Source organism: Ochotona curzoniae, unplaced genomic scaffold, assembly GCF_017591425.1.
Source record: "Ochotona curzoniae isolate NIBS_2020 unplaced genomic scaffold, NIBS_Ocur_1.0 contig_2404, whole genome shotgun sequence".
NCBI lineage: Eukaryota > Metazoa > Chordata > Mammalia > Lagomorpha > Ochotonidae > Ochotona > Ochotona curzoniae.
The window spans coordinates 6163194-6180304 of record NW_024465451.1 but is presented as its reverse complement, the minus strand read 5'-3'; the positions used below and the strand labels follow the sequence as shown (position 1 = coordinate 6180304).

The window sequence follows — 17111 nt, the reverse complement described above, 5'->3', positions numbered from 1 at the left end:
TTTCTGTATCTTTTTCAAAGAAAGAAAAATTTTTTATGTCATTTCCAGTCTGAAATAGGAAGATACTGGCAATTTAACTACCACTGGACATCTAGTCTGGTACTACTAAAATCATTGCTGCTTCTTGTTAAACTCCTTTGGACTATCTGCATCCATTAGTCAGATTAAACTGTGCTGAACATGCCTGCTGTATGACCTCCTACGAGCATTTTCTACAAATAAGTCACCAAAAATACTTTCTTCACAGAAAGACTGTTTTACTTAAGGTTGTGTTGATAGTAGTGCCATGAGTAAGGTAAATACATCATTTCATTCCCTTATTATCATTCAGAAGCAGTCTCTAGGACTTCTTAATATAAACGAGAATAGCTGGGTGTGGAACAACAAAGAACAGTTTACACAGAGAGGCACTCTGCTTGAGTCTCTCCTGCAGGTTCACAGAGCAGCAGCTGCTCTAATACTATGTAGACATAGGAATTTGGCAAGCATGAAACAGTTACAAGGTTTCTGTCTGAAGATCTCAGCCAAGAAACCTTAGCTTCAGTTCCTCTCATTACATATTTGCTCCACCCCATTAGTCCCACTTCTCTGGGAAGACCTGTTTCTACAGATTATTATAATAGAGAAAAACAGAGTCACACCATGATACGTAAATGCACACAGATTTCCCCCAGTCTTTCCTTCTTTGGGTCTAAAAAGATCATTAAAGGGTTAAATTAATGAATTTGTTTGTTCTAACTGAAAGCCATGATTAAAGATGAAAGGCCTGGGCACTAACAAGCACAGTAATCTCCCTCTCTACTCTCCACTGCAGCCTTTTACACGGCAGATCTGAAATGATGGATGTGCACATAGTTCCATCTGTGGAAAGAATAAGAATAAGTTCTACTGATCAACACTTCCATCTGGCTTCTACCCAAAAGATTGTTCCTGAAAGTTCTTTCTTGGAATGACCTGTTACTGCACAAACGGGTCTTTTTCAAGAGGTGGACTACAAACCAAAACAAGTCATCAAGTACTCTACTGTGTTAATGGAGTATTGATGCTACGAATCTGAATCTGTGTAGTCAATTGGTTAAAATAAGCTCTACATGCCAGGTAGAAAACACAGCATTAGAGATGGTCCTCAAGAACCACCTGCCTGTCTGGCAACCTAGGAAAATGTGGAAATATGATGAATAAAAACTCATAGTACAATACATGTCCTTGAAAGAGAGACATTCTTGCAGCAAAAGTGTATCTGACTGCTTGAAATATACTTAGTTCTTAATTAGAAGTAATACATTTCTATAGTCAGAGTACAAGTCTCCAATGAGTTCTTGATGTGGGGTTGGAGGAAGTGACTCAGAGTAGCAGACTAAAGCAAATCCATGTAATGCGCAAACGTGCGTTAAGAAATGGTATGGCTACAATCTGCACGAAATCGCATGCTGGTTATTTTTAAAGTGTAAAACTTTACACAATATAAAAGTTGTTCCAGTTACAATTACTTGAAAAAAATTCCCCCATTTCCCTCCCTCTCAGTGGAAGAACAGAACACAGAACAACACAGTGTCATTCACTGAACTCCAGTAATTTAGAATTTAAAAATCAGAGAATGGGATAAAATTTATCACTTAATTCCTTACAGAAAGATTTCTTACCAAAGAAATTCATCATGTTAAAATACAACGGAAATATTTTTCCTTTTAAAGAGAATATATTTTCTCATGGACTTTTATAAGAAAAGTTCATGTGCCAAAACAAGTAGTCTTGATCCATACCAGGACACTGGAGTTAGTATGCAGGCTTCAAAATAGTATACTACTATCACAATTTTACTGTCTTCTAATTAACTCACATTCATAAATTTTTACTACTGGAATAGTGGAAATTTTAATTAGTTGAAATACTCTTAATCAGTCTAAAATCCTGGCTCTCTTTTATCTCTGGTTCCTTCACTGATAATCCAGGAATTAAAAAGAATGCTAGAGAAAAAGATCAGATCTTCCGTATAGCACACTCATTGGGTTGGTTGCGGGGAATGCCCCACTTCAAAGGGAATCAGTGATTTCTGGGTTATTTGCTTTCCTAGGCTAAGAAAGGTATCATAATCCTACTACTGAGCAATGTGGCCACTGAAGCAGTTTCAATGCACCTAAAGTTAAAAAAAGAAATATCAAGGACCACTTAATTGATAAATTTTCCAAAAACAGCTGTTAGGTAAAATAAAACCCAACTTGTTAGTATCAGTTTGCTATGAAAGAAGAAAAAGATTTAACTTTTTAGAAAAGTCAAAGTTCTCTTCCATACATAGAAATCTGCCTAAAGACTATCTTTAATGCCCACAGTATAAACAACATCAAATATTGTAAATCAAAAAATAGTGTTAATGGTTTATTGGTAGAGATCCAACTCTAAAAATTATAGAAGTAGTAATTTGTTTGGTATATTAATACTTGATCTTAAATTCTGCTAAAATTACAAAGAAAGAGGAAAAGCTAGAAATATCTACTAAATAAAATACCTTAAACCAGCATCCTAGCAAAATATAAAATTGCACACAAATTACCAATAAATATACACATCACAATAGAAAAAATTAATCTTAAAATATAAAATTATAATCGCTTATTGAGACATTATGAAAATGAAAGTTTAATGTGCATATATATCGGCAAACAGTACACTCCAAACAATCAGTGTAATTTTACCATCATTGTTACATAATGCAGCATATAAGGTTACTGAGGTATGGTGCTTCAGGTTTTTAGTTTAGTTTTTTTTTTTCTGGAGGAATACTTACCAAATTCATAAGTCAGACCTAGTTACAGGATCATGTCCTGCTGTTTATGGTGCCTCAGTGTGGGGGAAAACTGCTTTCTCAGGGATTACTAAGGCCCAATCATGCATGCTTTATTTTTAAATCACTATTCTTTTAAATGCATTGTCAACATTTTTCACAGATCTTCCTATTTTAAGAAAAAAAGAAGAAAAGGTATCATTTAATCATTTAAAATATATTCATCAGGTTCTAAAAAAAGTTCCTTAAAATAGAGATATCTAGCAGTTTATTTTCTTTCTTAAAATCATCTCTCAACGTCTTGGCTGTTTGTTTGTGAGCAGTCATCTCTAACACTGGTGAGTCAGAAAAAAAATGTCTATAACCTTTACAGTCAAAGTATGTTGAAGGGAAAAAAAGGCAGAGGGAACTAGCAGATAACAGGTAATTAATTCCCTGCAAGTTATTTTTTCCATGCCACTCATCCCTTAACTTCACTAAAAAGGGCTAATTCTGTTAAAAAAATTTCTGTCTTCAAATTTACAAAATAAATTTGGTGAGCACGTTCTTGGATCCTTACTGCAATAAAGCTTTCCTTGGCTTCCTTAGATTAAGGACAACATGAAACATTATTCCTGCTGTATGAAACTCACACTCTCGGAGTTCTAAAATAATTTACCTCTAAATTTTGATCCTCATGCTATTTGAAAAATAAAAATTTACAGCACCATCCTCTGTAAAGGCACTTTCTAAGAACCTGCTTGTTTTAGAAAATGACTTAAAATTTCATTTAGAGTCGAACCTGAACATCCTGAGACCCTAATGCAACATCAGGCCTTGGCTCCCTCAGACACTGGCTTCCAGTAGGAACAAGTCCAGTGGTGGGATAGATGATTGACAGGGTCCCAATCTTGTCACAGTTAGTTACTTGCTAGTTCAACAGGGCTTCCTCACTGGTAAACCTTAACTTTGGACAATCCTTCTATCTTTCATTCCGACTAAAGTATATGTAACTTCCGCACTCTAAGAATAAAAACTTAGTAAGATTTTATCAACAATGTAAACTCAAAGTGCTACTCTGAACGGGTCAAGTCAAATAAACTTGAGCTAGCAATAGATAACTTTAATGTAAGCTTTGCCCGTTAAAAATTTTGTTACTGATATGGAAAATTATGAACTTAAATGTAACATTTTCAAAAGCACAAAAGCAGGTCAAAATATCTTTTTACTTCATGACATAAACAGTTGCATATTATGAAAAGAATTATGCATGCTTTACACCAAAATAAACTTATCTTTTAATTCCACTTTCACAAACTCTGAAGCACCCTGTATGTCTGGGCCTCCTTCCTGCTCTGGGGACTTAGTTTGACTTTCATTCACTGCTAATCACAGTTTCACTTCTAACACTGCTACTGGTGAAGAATGTTCTTAAGATTCACAGAATTTTTGTTTTAAATATTTCTTTTTTTGAGAAAATTCTCCTTCCAATTTCTGCATTTTTTTTTTTAAACATAACCACTCTCAGCTTACTTTTTTTGACTCCTACAGAATCACAAAAGTACTTTTTATGCTCAATTGGAAGGAAAATATGAAAAAAAAAGGATAGATCTTAAATCAGGTTTATATCACCACTTGGAAGACCCCACTTATGCAGTCTCCCAGCCACTATTACTGATGCTTTAAGGCAGGGAGGGAATACTTTTTTCTGTCCAGGAGTTTGGGGATAGTTAAAACATCATTTGCGAGACACACAAAATCAATTTAAAAATGAGATTCACTGAATTTCAAGTTCCACCTGCAATTGCCTTGGCAGAGCCAGAACAAATGATTTTGCAAGGCCTTACCCAGCCTGCCTCTGCTCAAGACATCCGCAAGTTCTCAAAAAGAATAAAAATGTCTAATACTTCAGAAAGATTAAAAAGCCAAAATAAACATGCCAGACTGATGATGTCTTTTTGCAACTTGGCTGACATATAAAAGGGAACTGAAGCAGTAAGTTCCTGTCAATGCCAGCCTTCGTCTTCACCACAATGCCTCCCAGGAGGAGTTCAGCACACATTACACTCAGGGTGATAAATCCTGAATGAGAATTACTCTCACATTTTAAACAGGAAGACTACAAAACATTTTAGCTGTGTGCAAGCTACCAGCTTCTTGAATTTCATAAAAAACGCTGCCTCTGACAAATTCATGTCTGTGTCTAAAAAGACCCCCTAAGTTCCTTGAGTACGGCCTAATGCCCGATCTATAACCCACACGAGTATGTTATATCTCTTTCCTGGCGCTCCGGGGGCTCATTCATTCCTTTGACACTTTTTCCTTTGCCAGTCATTTCTATGGAACTTTTACTTCCTGAGGCCTGCCTAAGTCTTTCATGACGCCTCTGTCAGCTATCCTAAAGTCCGTCAGACAATAAACAAATACAATGAAGCAGTGGTGGGTCATACAGAACCTAGCCTGAGAAATTATGATGAGGCTTTCAGAGGATCTAAGTCCCCAGGCTAGAAGGCGGAGATGAATCTTCATCAAATATTTTATAAAACATCCAATTTTAAAGTTTTCCTATGAAAATTCCTTCTAGATTCTCTTTTAGGAAGAGAAATAAATTAATAGGGTAAAAGCAGGAGTATTTCCATGGGACAGGTTTTCCAAGAAATTCACGAAAAAAGAAAGTGCATCTGTGAAAAAACCAAGTTCTGAGAAAATGTACCGAAAACCAGGCTGAGGTAACCTTTTGCAAACCACAGAAGTGAAAATCCACAATTCTAAAATATTATTCTGGTATTAAATTGTAACTAAATGGCAGCACCCTTTGTTAACCTTGGTATTTTATCTCCTTAATCTAATTTGGGAAAATGAAACAAAACAACAGGCATAATACAAGCTTTGACTCCTGTTCATCTTAAGGTTTAGTGCAGTAACTGTCAGACCCTACTTAAATAAATATAGCAGCTACAGTATTATAAACATGTAGTTCTCAATGCCAGGAACTCACTGCTGTAACGTAAGAACATGTATCAGCACTTTTCACAGACATTGCCAACAGGAATATACATTAAACTCCCAACCCTTCTTCACATGAAATCATTTTTAACAGTTGCTGGGGGTGACATTTTAAAGTCACTCTTATATGCCGTATCACAGAAAATAGCAGATCTTTAGCATTCAGTCACGAGCTAGGGTAGAAGCAGAGAGGTCATTCTGAGTTTCATGTTTAAATTTACAAAGAAACTCAAAACCACCTTTTTAAAATTTTAAAATTAGGAATTCTGCACCAAAAGTGCAATAATAATAAGAACAAATTCCAATATTTGCCACTTAGCCTTTATCTTAAAATTCTATGCATAACGTTTTCTTTTTTAATAATTAGGCTTATACATCAATTTGTTAGTAAGCAAAATAGAAATATACTATACATATTCTTTCAAGTTAATCAACCTTAAACTAACAATGTCGAATAGCGTTAAGTCTCTAAAAAAGAAATCACTCAAAAGGTAAAGCTTTATAGTTTAGAAAAAATACTTTTCCTCTTAAAAAATGTCCTTCCCGGTACATTTAACTTCAGGGATTCTCCCTAGCACGAGTGACACTAAGGGACTGCAGATTAGGGTAAGCAGTGAGTAGGGAAAGGGTAGCTACAATTGCTCCCTGAAATTTTCCACATCAGTCCCTGCAGCTCCCACGAATGAAGGAAGACATTTTATTCATACTGAGCAAGCACAGAAAAATAAAACGTGCACCACCCAGGGTATATGGCTGTCTTCTCTAGCTCACACTCCTGACTCTATTCAGTGAAGTTTCAATGTAAGAAAACAAGCATACTTTAATGGGATTTTTTGTTTGTTTTGTTCTGAGAAGATGGGAGCAGGCTGGGAGAAAAAAAATATGTATATACTATATAAATATTATGTAAAGTGCTTTGAAACAGTATTGTAAATCTCATTTCAGATGCTTCAAAATAATAAAGATACAAAATACAGTACTTTCTTAGTTTTCTGGCATTGGGACAAAAGATTTCATGCCTACTGAAGGACATCGGCTCAGATTTTAGGCTCAAAATACAGTAAATTGGCAATGTTAATGGATTAAAGGTAAGAGACAAACTAAAGATCTAAATCCATTAGTTTTCATGTGCAGATGGAATTCTAAAGGCTAATAACAATGCCCTTTGGAAGCAATCTGAAATATGTATACTCTTGACCAGTGCAAACAAACAAAAAAAGTCAAAATGCAATTTTCATGAACGATAAGGCGTAAAACTCCTCTGAATCCAATGTTATTTACACACTTGGTTTTGACAGCTTTTCAGTACTTTTTAACATCTTAAAAGTGAAATCAACAGACGAAAGTTTTGCAGAACTCCCGCCATCCCATATTTCAGTGATTTAAATAATTTAAAATGATCGAAGTCTCGACTTCTTTTGCCAGTATCACGTTAGTTTTAAAAGGAAAGTCATATTGGTGGTAAATCAGCAAAAATTCTCTTTAAAATATCAATTTGCACTTTCTTGATTTATCTTAGTAAATAAAAATTGGCACCTGGCTGGTATGATTCTTCCATAAACATAATCTATTTTCAAATAATTTAGACATCTCTTAAGTCTTGGGTTGTTTACTGTCACTTCTTATCATTCAACTTTATTTTTAAGATCTAAGGTCAAACTCAGGCAAGCAATTAGGCTTTCTTCATTTTCACTATGATTTTTAAAGGTATGCTTTAAAACTGAAGATTATAAAACCTCCCTTCTGAAATTAAGGCTGTAGTACTTCATCCTTATAAAATTACGGAGGTGCCCATTCCCATTACCCATGATAGAGATGTCAAAAAGATACAACTTTCCTTTAAAACTGCTTATTGCACTAAAAGATAGCAAAAAACAAGTTGTCAGTTCTTAAAATAAACATGATTATATTTCTATAAAAGATGTTGTCAACACGGTCCTATAATTATTAAAGCAGTATTCTAATAAATATAAAAGAAAAGGAAGCTATAATTCAAAACACATACATATATGTTTATATATATATACACACATACATATATATAAAAATATATATATGAAAATCACATTAAGGTTTGAGAGGCAGCAAGTAACCCAGCAAAAAGCAAATCAAAACAAAACAAAAACTCCATAATCTTCTTTCCTCTACTCAATTTCAGAGGCCTCAACCCTACAGAGTTCCAACTTTTTAAAATATTTATCCTTTATAAAAGCTTTAAGGGATTTTCGGGTCTATCCTGTAGGAGCAGAAGGCTTTAGAATACATGTCACTTATCAGAGAGAAAGAGTTACAATTTCTGACAAGGTTTCACATTTGTAGCAGCTTTGATAAACTCACTGAAGATAAAGAATACTAGGTTGCTACTGCTTATGTACACATTGCCCAAGAGGCAAATGTGAAGTTGAGTCTGGAGACATATGACAACACTGTGTAAAGATACAGATAGAAAATAATTTTGTTTCTTAAGAAAGCATTATTAGGGTTGAGGACTCAAAATTGTGTATGAGACAGGAGACAGGAGTAGGGTATGCAAAATAAATATAGAAATCTAGTTTGCCATGCTTCACAGTCAAGTGAATTAGATGCATGAACATTTGAATGTCACTGGCAGCATCAGAGGAGAAAAAATACAGCTGATGAAGGCAAGCGGTGTGAGGGGGAAACAAAGACGGGGGAATAAAGGGAGAGGCTTCCCCAATGGAATGAGCTCTAAAATATATACACAGATACATATATATCTGTTATCAGTCTAGATCCAGATACATATGCATATGAAGTATGCATGTATATATTTTAAAAATACAGACTACTTTTACAAGATAATACATGAGTGCATGTTAATTTTTTTGCACACACAATTGTGAACAATCGCTGATTATTCCTGTAGGTATGTATTTTTTCAACCATCATTTACATTTTCTTCTTATTTACCTTTTTTTTGCAAAGATAGCTGTGCTGCCAAGCAACTTGAGGTAAAGGCATTAAAACGGTTAGACTATAAGAAGTGAAAAGAAAACAATTGCAATACTTCCTACGGAGACTGCACAAAAAGCAGTTGGCTGGTTTCATATTGCATAATAGTGCTGCCTTCCTTGATGAAGCAGACAATCTTCACTGTACCAACATAAGGATCAGACCTGGGCCCCACAGTGTTGGTTTCTATATGGCTGGAGGCGTCCCTCCTTGCTCGATCGACTTCACTCAACATACGCTGTGTGTCAATGCAGTTCTTCCTCTCAGAGAACATACTTGGACTCTTTAAGCAAAGTACATTGTGCGTAAGGTGTCTTGGTGAATCTGTACAGCCTTGGCGAGAGCTTGTGGATCTCGCCCATTGCTCTGTCCTGAAACATGACTTCCTTCGGCACTGTAAGAGAAGTGGTAATGCATAAATAATGAAGATCTAGTCCTCACTGTACCTTCATTAGGGTCCTGGGATACAAGAAATAACTCACAATGGAATGGCTGACAGTCTCCTACATGGTTGGGAGATGCTCCAGTGGCACCAGGATGGGCTTGAGAAAACTCACATGAAAAACACCCACTGTGAGACTGGAGGGGAGAATGGGGGCAAGGAGATTGGGAACTTAGGGAAGGGGGAAGGGAGATTCCAGTGCCAACTAAACTGTATTAAAAAACAATAAAAAAAAGAGAGAAGTGGCAATGCACACAAAAGCAAACCTTCTGTTCTGATGTAGTAAATCTGAACATTTCAAATTACAGACTTGTATAACACGTCATGTGTGTATCACCCAGCTCCAATATATTATTCAAGATCAATTTTTCTTTACATCTCTTTTCCCTTCCCAGGATTAGAAGAAAATCCTAGACATATAATTTTGTCTACCAATATATGTTTCATTTTACTATTACCAATGATTTGTTCCTTGAGCTAATTTTGAAAAGCAGCTAAACTACTATATTATTCCATTGCTTATGAGCCCAGGTAGCATATTGCAATAGAAAACTTATTATCTTGGATAGTTAGTTCTGACTTTTATGGCTTTTCACAATTACCAACTTCTCTAGTAGACCATGGAATTTTAAATTTAAATGGTGATACTTTATGGTAAATACAGAGGCCCATTGTTACAGGGAAGCATCTATAGAATTTACTAAGAAAATCCTAACACCCAAACCATATTTGGACTTAGGAGAGAATTGGTACTTGCTAATGTTTTTTTACGTTACCTGTCATGTTCTTTGTCCACGAGATGATATCTGGCTCTGAATGCCACCAAGTGAGCGTAATACGCTGGTGCAGGAATAGAAACAGACCGTGTACAGCGCACATATGTGTGGCAGAGCTGGTAAGTCAGCAGCTGAAGTTCATCTGCAGTAAAGCAGTTATCATCCCACAAAACATGATAGTGGGAAGGACGACTGGTACCCTACGGAGAAGGCAATGAATGGCATGTTCTGTTGACTGCCAAGCTTTTACATATTCAGCGTGGATCAAGTAATTTAAAATAGCTTTGTACATTTGGAAAACATATTGTTATTTAATAGTCAACTAAGAATTTAGTTGATTCTGGATATGTACTGAGCAGTAATGGAAGGACTCAAATAGATGCTTGTACATCTATGTTCATAACAGTCTTATGCATAACAACCCAAAGGGAGGAGCAACCCAAGTGTCCATCAGTGGATGAATGGGTAACAAAAGGAAGTACACACATCCATTGGAATATCATTCAGCCTGAAAAAGGAAGAAAACTGACATACACGCCAACACAGATGAACCCTGAGGACCTCATACTAAATGGAAGTATTTGCCACAGGATGGCAAATACTGTGTACAATCTATTTAATGAGATAGCGAGAACAGTCAAATTCATTGTGACAAAGAATGGTGAAAGTCAGGAGGCTGCAAGGGGGAAGTAGGGAGTCAGTGCTTTATAAGTAAAGTGATTAGGACAGATGAAAAAGTCCTGGGGAGGGTGCTGGGGATGCACCACAACATGAATATATTCAGTGTCACTGGACTGCATGCTTAAAAATGGCTAAAATGATGAATTTAAGGTAAATTTTACATACAGACATAGGATATCATTATTATGCTAGGTATTATGGATTCAAAACAAAATTGACAGGACCAAGGATTTCTTGTCTTCTGGAAAACAATTTAGTACAGTAGAGGAGACACAGCATCTACAGGTATAAAGCAACAAATGAATAGTTACAGAATTACTGGCCATATTTGGTCTTACATGAGAATGCAAAAGAAAGTAATTGTGAGAGAGACTGGGGGCGCTTCACCAAGAGGGAATAAGTAAGAGTTGGCATTTTGGAGACAGGGGAAAAAGACATTAGACAGAATGAGCAGCCTTAAAAAAATACTGGAAAGCAATATTTCATGGTGCATCCAGGGATTAACAGATTAGTTTAAGCAGAGCGTGGCACAGAAGGCAAAGAGGAACATGAAATCAAAGTTGGGAATCATACTGAACAACACGCTTAGGACTCTGGAATTTCATCTACACACCTCAGGGAAAGCACTGGGCAGTTAGGAGAACTTTCAGGCATGATGAAATTAGGATTTTATAAGCTAATGTCAGGAGCCAGTGCTGTGGCATACTAGGCTAAGCTTCTGCCTGTGGTGCCAGTTTCTCATTTGGGTCCCAGTTTGAGACCTAGCTGATCCACTTCCAGATGACGCTCCCTACTTATGGCTAAGGTAAACAACAAAGAATGGCTCAAGTCCTTGGGCCCCTGCACCCATGTGGGAAATCCGGAGAAAGCACCTGGCTCCTGGCTTCCAATGGCTCAGTTCTAGCCACTGCAATCATATGGGGAGTAAACTCACAGACAGAAGATCTCTGTCTTTCTTTTTCTCTGTAAATCTTTCAAATACCAAAATGAATATATTTTTAAAAAAGATTTATTTATTTTTATTGCAAAATCAGATATACAGAGAGGAAGATCCCCTGTCCAATGAGTCACTCCCCAAGTGACCACAATGGCCAGTGCTGAGCTGATCTGAAGCCAGGAACCAGGAACTTCCTCCAGGTCTCCCATGTGGGTGCAGGGTCCCAAGGCTTTGGGCCGTCCTCGACTGCTTTTCCAGGCCACAAGCAGGGAGCTGGATGGGAAGTGGAGCTGCTAGGATTAGAACCGGCACCCATATGGGATCCCGGATGTTCAAGGTGAGGACTTTAGCTGCTAGGTCACCGTGCTGGGTCCAAAATGAATATTTTTTTAAAAGTTAACATTAGCAATTTCAGAATATGGATTATAAATAGACTGAAAGCAACAGCAGTAGTTGGGAAATGTTACATTAATTCTGGTGAAATGGATGAAGGGCTGAATTGAAAAAATGACAGTGATAACATATAGAGGAATATATATTAGCTCACACTTGAACCCATATTTCTTTTTCAAAAAAGATTTATTTATTTTTATTTTAATCCATATTTCTTATTAGCATTAGAAGCTGTGGAAGACTTTGAGGATAAAACTTGAATTCTACTTGATTCTACCTCCCCCAATGATATGTTTATAATGTATATATCACACATTGTACATTCTCACACTGAAAAAGTTACTGGTACAGGACATGCCAGTGAATAAGACACACATTACAGTGATAAGAGAAAGATAATATATAACAAAACCATCAGAAATTGGACCATAATGAATACTAAAATGCAGAATAGGGGGCTGGCATTTTGACACAGCATCTGATGTTAAGCTTCTGATGTTGGGATCACATTTCAAAGTGCCATTGTACACTGCTTATTGTATTTCCAATTCAGTTCCCTACTAACGCACTTGACAGCTCCAGTGCTTGGGTCTCTAGGAAACACAGAGGGGGTTCCTAGGTCTTGGTTCTTGTGGCAATTTGCGGAGTGAACGATCAGATGAAAGATATTTTTCTCTCTATCTTTTCCATCATTTGGGACGCTGTCATTACAGGTAAAAACTTAGCTCACTGTGCCATAATACTGACAATTTATACTATTCTTTTGCAAGGACAGTTTAGTCGTAAATGGGATAAAGACATAGGCAATAATTTAACACAGTGTAGCAGGATCAAGCGACTGTATTTCAGGATTGGAGAAAGTACAGGCTGAAAGAGTGGAATCAGGGAGCTGGTGTTGGGTGCAGCAGGTTAAACCACTGCCTGTGATACCGGCATCTCATATGGAAGAACCAAATAGTTTGAGTGCTGGATGCTCCATTCCAATCCAGGTCCCTGCTAACATGCCCGGGAAAGGAATATAAAATGACCCAAATACTTAAGCCTCTGCCAACCATGTGAGACAAGGATGGAGTTCTTGGCTCCTGCTTTGGCCTACCTCAGCCCTGGCCATTGCAGCCATCTGGGGAGTGAACCAGCAAATGGAAGGCCTCCTTTTCTCATAACTGTGCCTTTCAAATGAATGAATGAATGAATGAATAAATCCATCTTTTTCTTAAAAATAATGGGATCAGAAGCTTCCAAGTGAATGAAGACATAAGAAAAAAGCTGTTAGATTAAGGTCATTCTAAGGCAGGCAAGAGAGAACACTGCAGACTGACCTTTGTTGTGAAGAAATAAAGTAGGCATGACTGACAACATAATTTCTGAGCGTGGTGAAAGTGGTCATGTGCTGAAGATTGAGGCAACAGGCCAAGGTTAGAAGTCCAAGAAAAGTGGCATAAAGAGCTAACAAAAGAGGCATCAAAGGACTAGCAAACAGCAGTGAGGACTGCCTCGGGAGCTTTGGCAATTCCTACTAGGAAGCTAGACTTAGGGCAAGGACAACTCCGATTCTTCTATGAGCAACACTTATCTTTTCTGGAATTTTTTTTTGATAGGTCAGCAAGAGAGGGTGCATGCTCTAAAAGTGCGCCAACTGAGGCTTTCCCTTCTTCTGCTGTTAGGGAACTTCAAATAAGGCTCAACGGAGAGAAGAGGCCTGGAAAATACCATCCATTCTAAAGACCCAGAGGCAGCCATCGTCCCCCATGGACTCACTGAAAGGAATAATTTTAAGACAAGTGTTACCACTGATATCCTACCACTAATATCCTAGGGTCTGGGTTCTTCTCACCTCACTCCTATTTTCTCAGTTTAGGAAGAGTGGCTTTGAATTTGGTGAGAGCATGAAACTTTATCTGTGAGGAAAATACATTCTCTCCACCTGAAGACAAATAAGGGACTCTAAGAGATTTGGTCATAAAAATTAAAGCCAATTAGAAGTGGAGACTTAGGGTCTGGGTCAATAGCCTAGTAGCTAAAGTCCTCACCGTGAATGTGCCAGAATCCCATATGGGTGCCAGTTCTAATCCTGGCAGCTCCACTTCCCATCCAGCTCCCTGCTTCTGGCCTGGGAAAGCAGTTGAGGATGGCCCAAAGCCTTGGGACCCTGCACCCAGGTGGGAGACCTGGAAATAAGTTCCTGGGTCCTGGCTTCAGATCGGCACAGCACTGACATTGGGCTCACTTGGGGAGTGAATCATCGGATGGAAGATCTTCCTCTCTGTCTCTCCTCTTCTCTGTATATCTTTGTAATAAAAATAAACTAAAAAAAAAAAAAAAAGAAAATTCTTAATAAAGTTGAGAAAACATAAACAGAAGAGTTTTTAGTTCCTTTGAAAAAGTTCTCATTATTTGCTTACTAGAGCAGAAACCTGACATTGGTGTCCCAAAGGAAAACTGCTTCTTAAGGTTTAGAGAAATATTCCTCAAGATTCATATTGGCCATTTGCATATAAACGGCCTCTAAAAGTTACTGAACACTCTGTTAAGCCAATATTTACAAAACTTATTCAGGACCCTGCGGTGAGGCCTAGCAGCTAAAGTCCTCGTCTTGAACGCTCCGGGATCCCATATGGGCGCCGATTCTAATCCTAGCAGCTCCACTTCCCATCCAGCTCCCTGCTTGTGGCCTGGGAAGACAGCTGAGGACGGCCCAAGGCTTTGGGACCCTGCACCTGCATGGGAGACCTGGAACAAGTTCCTGGCTCCTGGTTTTGGATCGGCATAGCATCGGCCATTGTGGTTACCTGGGGAGTGAATTATCGGACGGAAGATCTTCCTCCGTCTCTCTTCCTCTCTGTATATCTGACTTTCCAATAAATAAATAAATCTTTAAAAAAAAAAGCAAACTTATTTAAACAGATATTTTTTTCCTTCTCCATGGCATTTATTAGCTAGCCACAGCAGTAGTGTTCCTGAGGAAACATGGGTGGGGAGGAGAAATACTAGGCTGAAATACATACTCCAGGGGAAGAAATATGTTCTTCAAATTACATATATGAAATTTGTTTCCTTTTTATAAAAAACAAAAGCAATATTAAAATAAAAAAATAAGTACTCCAGTGATATAGACTTTAGCCCTAGAAAATACCATTAGCCAAAATACCATTAGCCATGAACTATTTTTTGTGGATTGTTACTGCAGAACCATGGATAAAAGAGTGCAATACAACTTTAAAGATGGAGTTTGACAGGAGTTAGTAAAAGTGAGGCACATTAAACTGTAAGACAGCAGTATGGCACATCATCCTGAAATTTCCAGTAAGTTCTGAGTTTTGGTCTATACCCTCTTAGATATCCTTGCATATCCTACTGCTGCAAAGTCTGAGAAATAATTAACTAATTAACTGCCAAGTAAAATCAGAAAGTTAATAAAAAAAACTCTGGAAATAAGAATAGGCTCTTAAAATAGTTTAACTGAAACAGTTAAGTGTTAATTCTGCAATCAAACTCCTTCCCATGGTCAACAGCTACCAGTAAGTGTGAAAATTTTTTATATGATATCATCAAAGAGAGGAATAGTCAAAAGAACTCTAAGTTACTTTAAGTTTTTGCTTTTGTGTTTTTTTTTTTTCAAAGTTTTAGGCTAAATTAAGGGCTTATTTTAGGCAGATATAGTCTGTTAATCTAATTCTGTTCTCACAAAACAGCTCCTCCTAAGGTAAGGGAAAAGATGAAGAGTACTCCTTTTTCTGGGATTTAAAAAATTCACATGAGAATGAAAATTTTTGCATTCAAACATTTCACTCAGAGGGAAGGCTTACCTGTATTCCAGCATGGCTACAGAGGTAAAAATCGAACTCATACGGGTGTGTAATGTCTGTATCAACTGTTGTTCCCGCTGGGATATTGCCACTTCTTCCAACCTAGATGTGTTTGGTCAAAGTTTAAATAGACAAGAGAAAAGTAAATAACTTATATGAGAGCCATAAAAAAAAGGTATAAATTGGCACAGGTATTTGGCTTAGTAAAGACACTGACTGGGACATTGACATCCCACAATGAAGTACCTGGGTTAGAGTTCTGGCTCTGCTCTGAACTCTAGCATCCTGTTACTGCGTACCCTGGGGAGCAGCAGGTGACTGATACTTAAGTAGCTGGGTCCCTGTCATCCATGTGGGAAATATCTGGACTGAGGTCTTGTTTTCAGGTTCCAGCCTGCTCCAACCCCAGCTGCTGTGGGAAGTGAACCAGTGGATGGGAGAAGTCTCCCTGTCTCTCTTTCAAGTAAGTAAAATAAACTATAGATATTTCTTTTAAAGATTTATTTACTTTTACTGGAAAGACAGATCTGATTTACGGAGAAAGGGACAGAGAGAAAGGTCTTCTATCTGCTGGTTCACTCCCCAACTGACCTCAACACTGAGTGTTGAGCCAATCCAAAGTCAGGAGTGAGGAGCTTCTTCCAGGTCTTCTACATGGATGAAGGATTGCAAGGTTTGGGCCATCCTTTACTGCTTTCCCAAGCCTTAAGTAGGGAGCTGGATGGGAACCAGAGTAGCCAGAACATAATGATGCCCATATGGGATTCTGGCACTTGCAAGGTGAGGCTTTAACTAATGGGGCCATTATGCTAAATCCAAATTACAGATAATTTGAAATGTACACATATATTGGCTGATCTGATGTTTCATTACTCACAGCTTGGAACACTATGTAATCAGCCATGCAGAGTTAAAGAGCTGCCTCACACAGTTCCTAATTCCTAGTTCCCAGATCAATGCGGCTCCAGGTGTTGATAAACAGCTGTTAGTATGAGTCTTAACTTCTACTTCTTTGGTAGTTCATTCCAACATCAGTGAAAGACACTTAAAATAATTTTGTCAGGGCCATGTGATGCAGTGTTTAAATCGCTCCCTGTGATATGAGCATCACATATGGGTGCTGGCTCAAGTCTTGGTTGCTCCACTTCTAATCCAGTTGTCCGTTATTGCTCCTGGAAAAGCAGCAAAAGATGGCACAAATACTTGAATCCCTGCTACCTGGAGACTGGAAAAAGGGAGACCTTGAAAAAGCTACTGGCTGCTGGTTTCATCCAACCAGTATATGGAAGAGTTCTCTTTCTCTTCCTCTCTTCATGCCCCGCTCTCTTTAACTACG

General features: G+C 37.7%; 1 protein-coding gene across 1 annotated transcript in view; it reads right to left on the bottom strand.

Annotated features, from left to right (window-relative positions):
* Positions 1–2624: 2624 nt before the first annotated feature.
* Positions 2625–17111, bottom strand: part of AGO3 (argonaute RISC catalytic component 3) — a 103113-nt gene continuing 88626 nt past the window's right edge. Inside the window, exons 17-19 of the mRNA XM_040974199.1 lie at positions 15776–15877; positions 9959–10158; positions 2625–9134 (exon numbers count right to left, since the gene is read on the bottom strand). Coding sequence (XP_040830133.1) covers positions 9026–9134; positions 9959–10158; positions 15776–15877 — 411 coding nt within the window. The 3' untranslated portion in view covers positions 2625–9025. The remainder of the gene's footprint in view (positions 9135–9958; positions 10159–15775; positions 15878–17111) is intronic.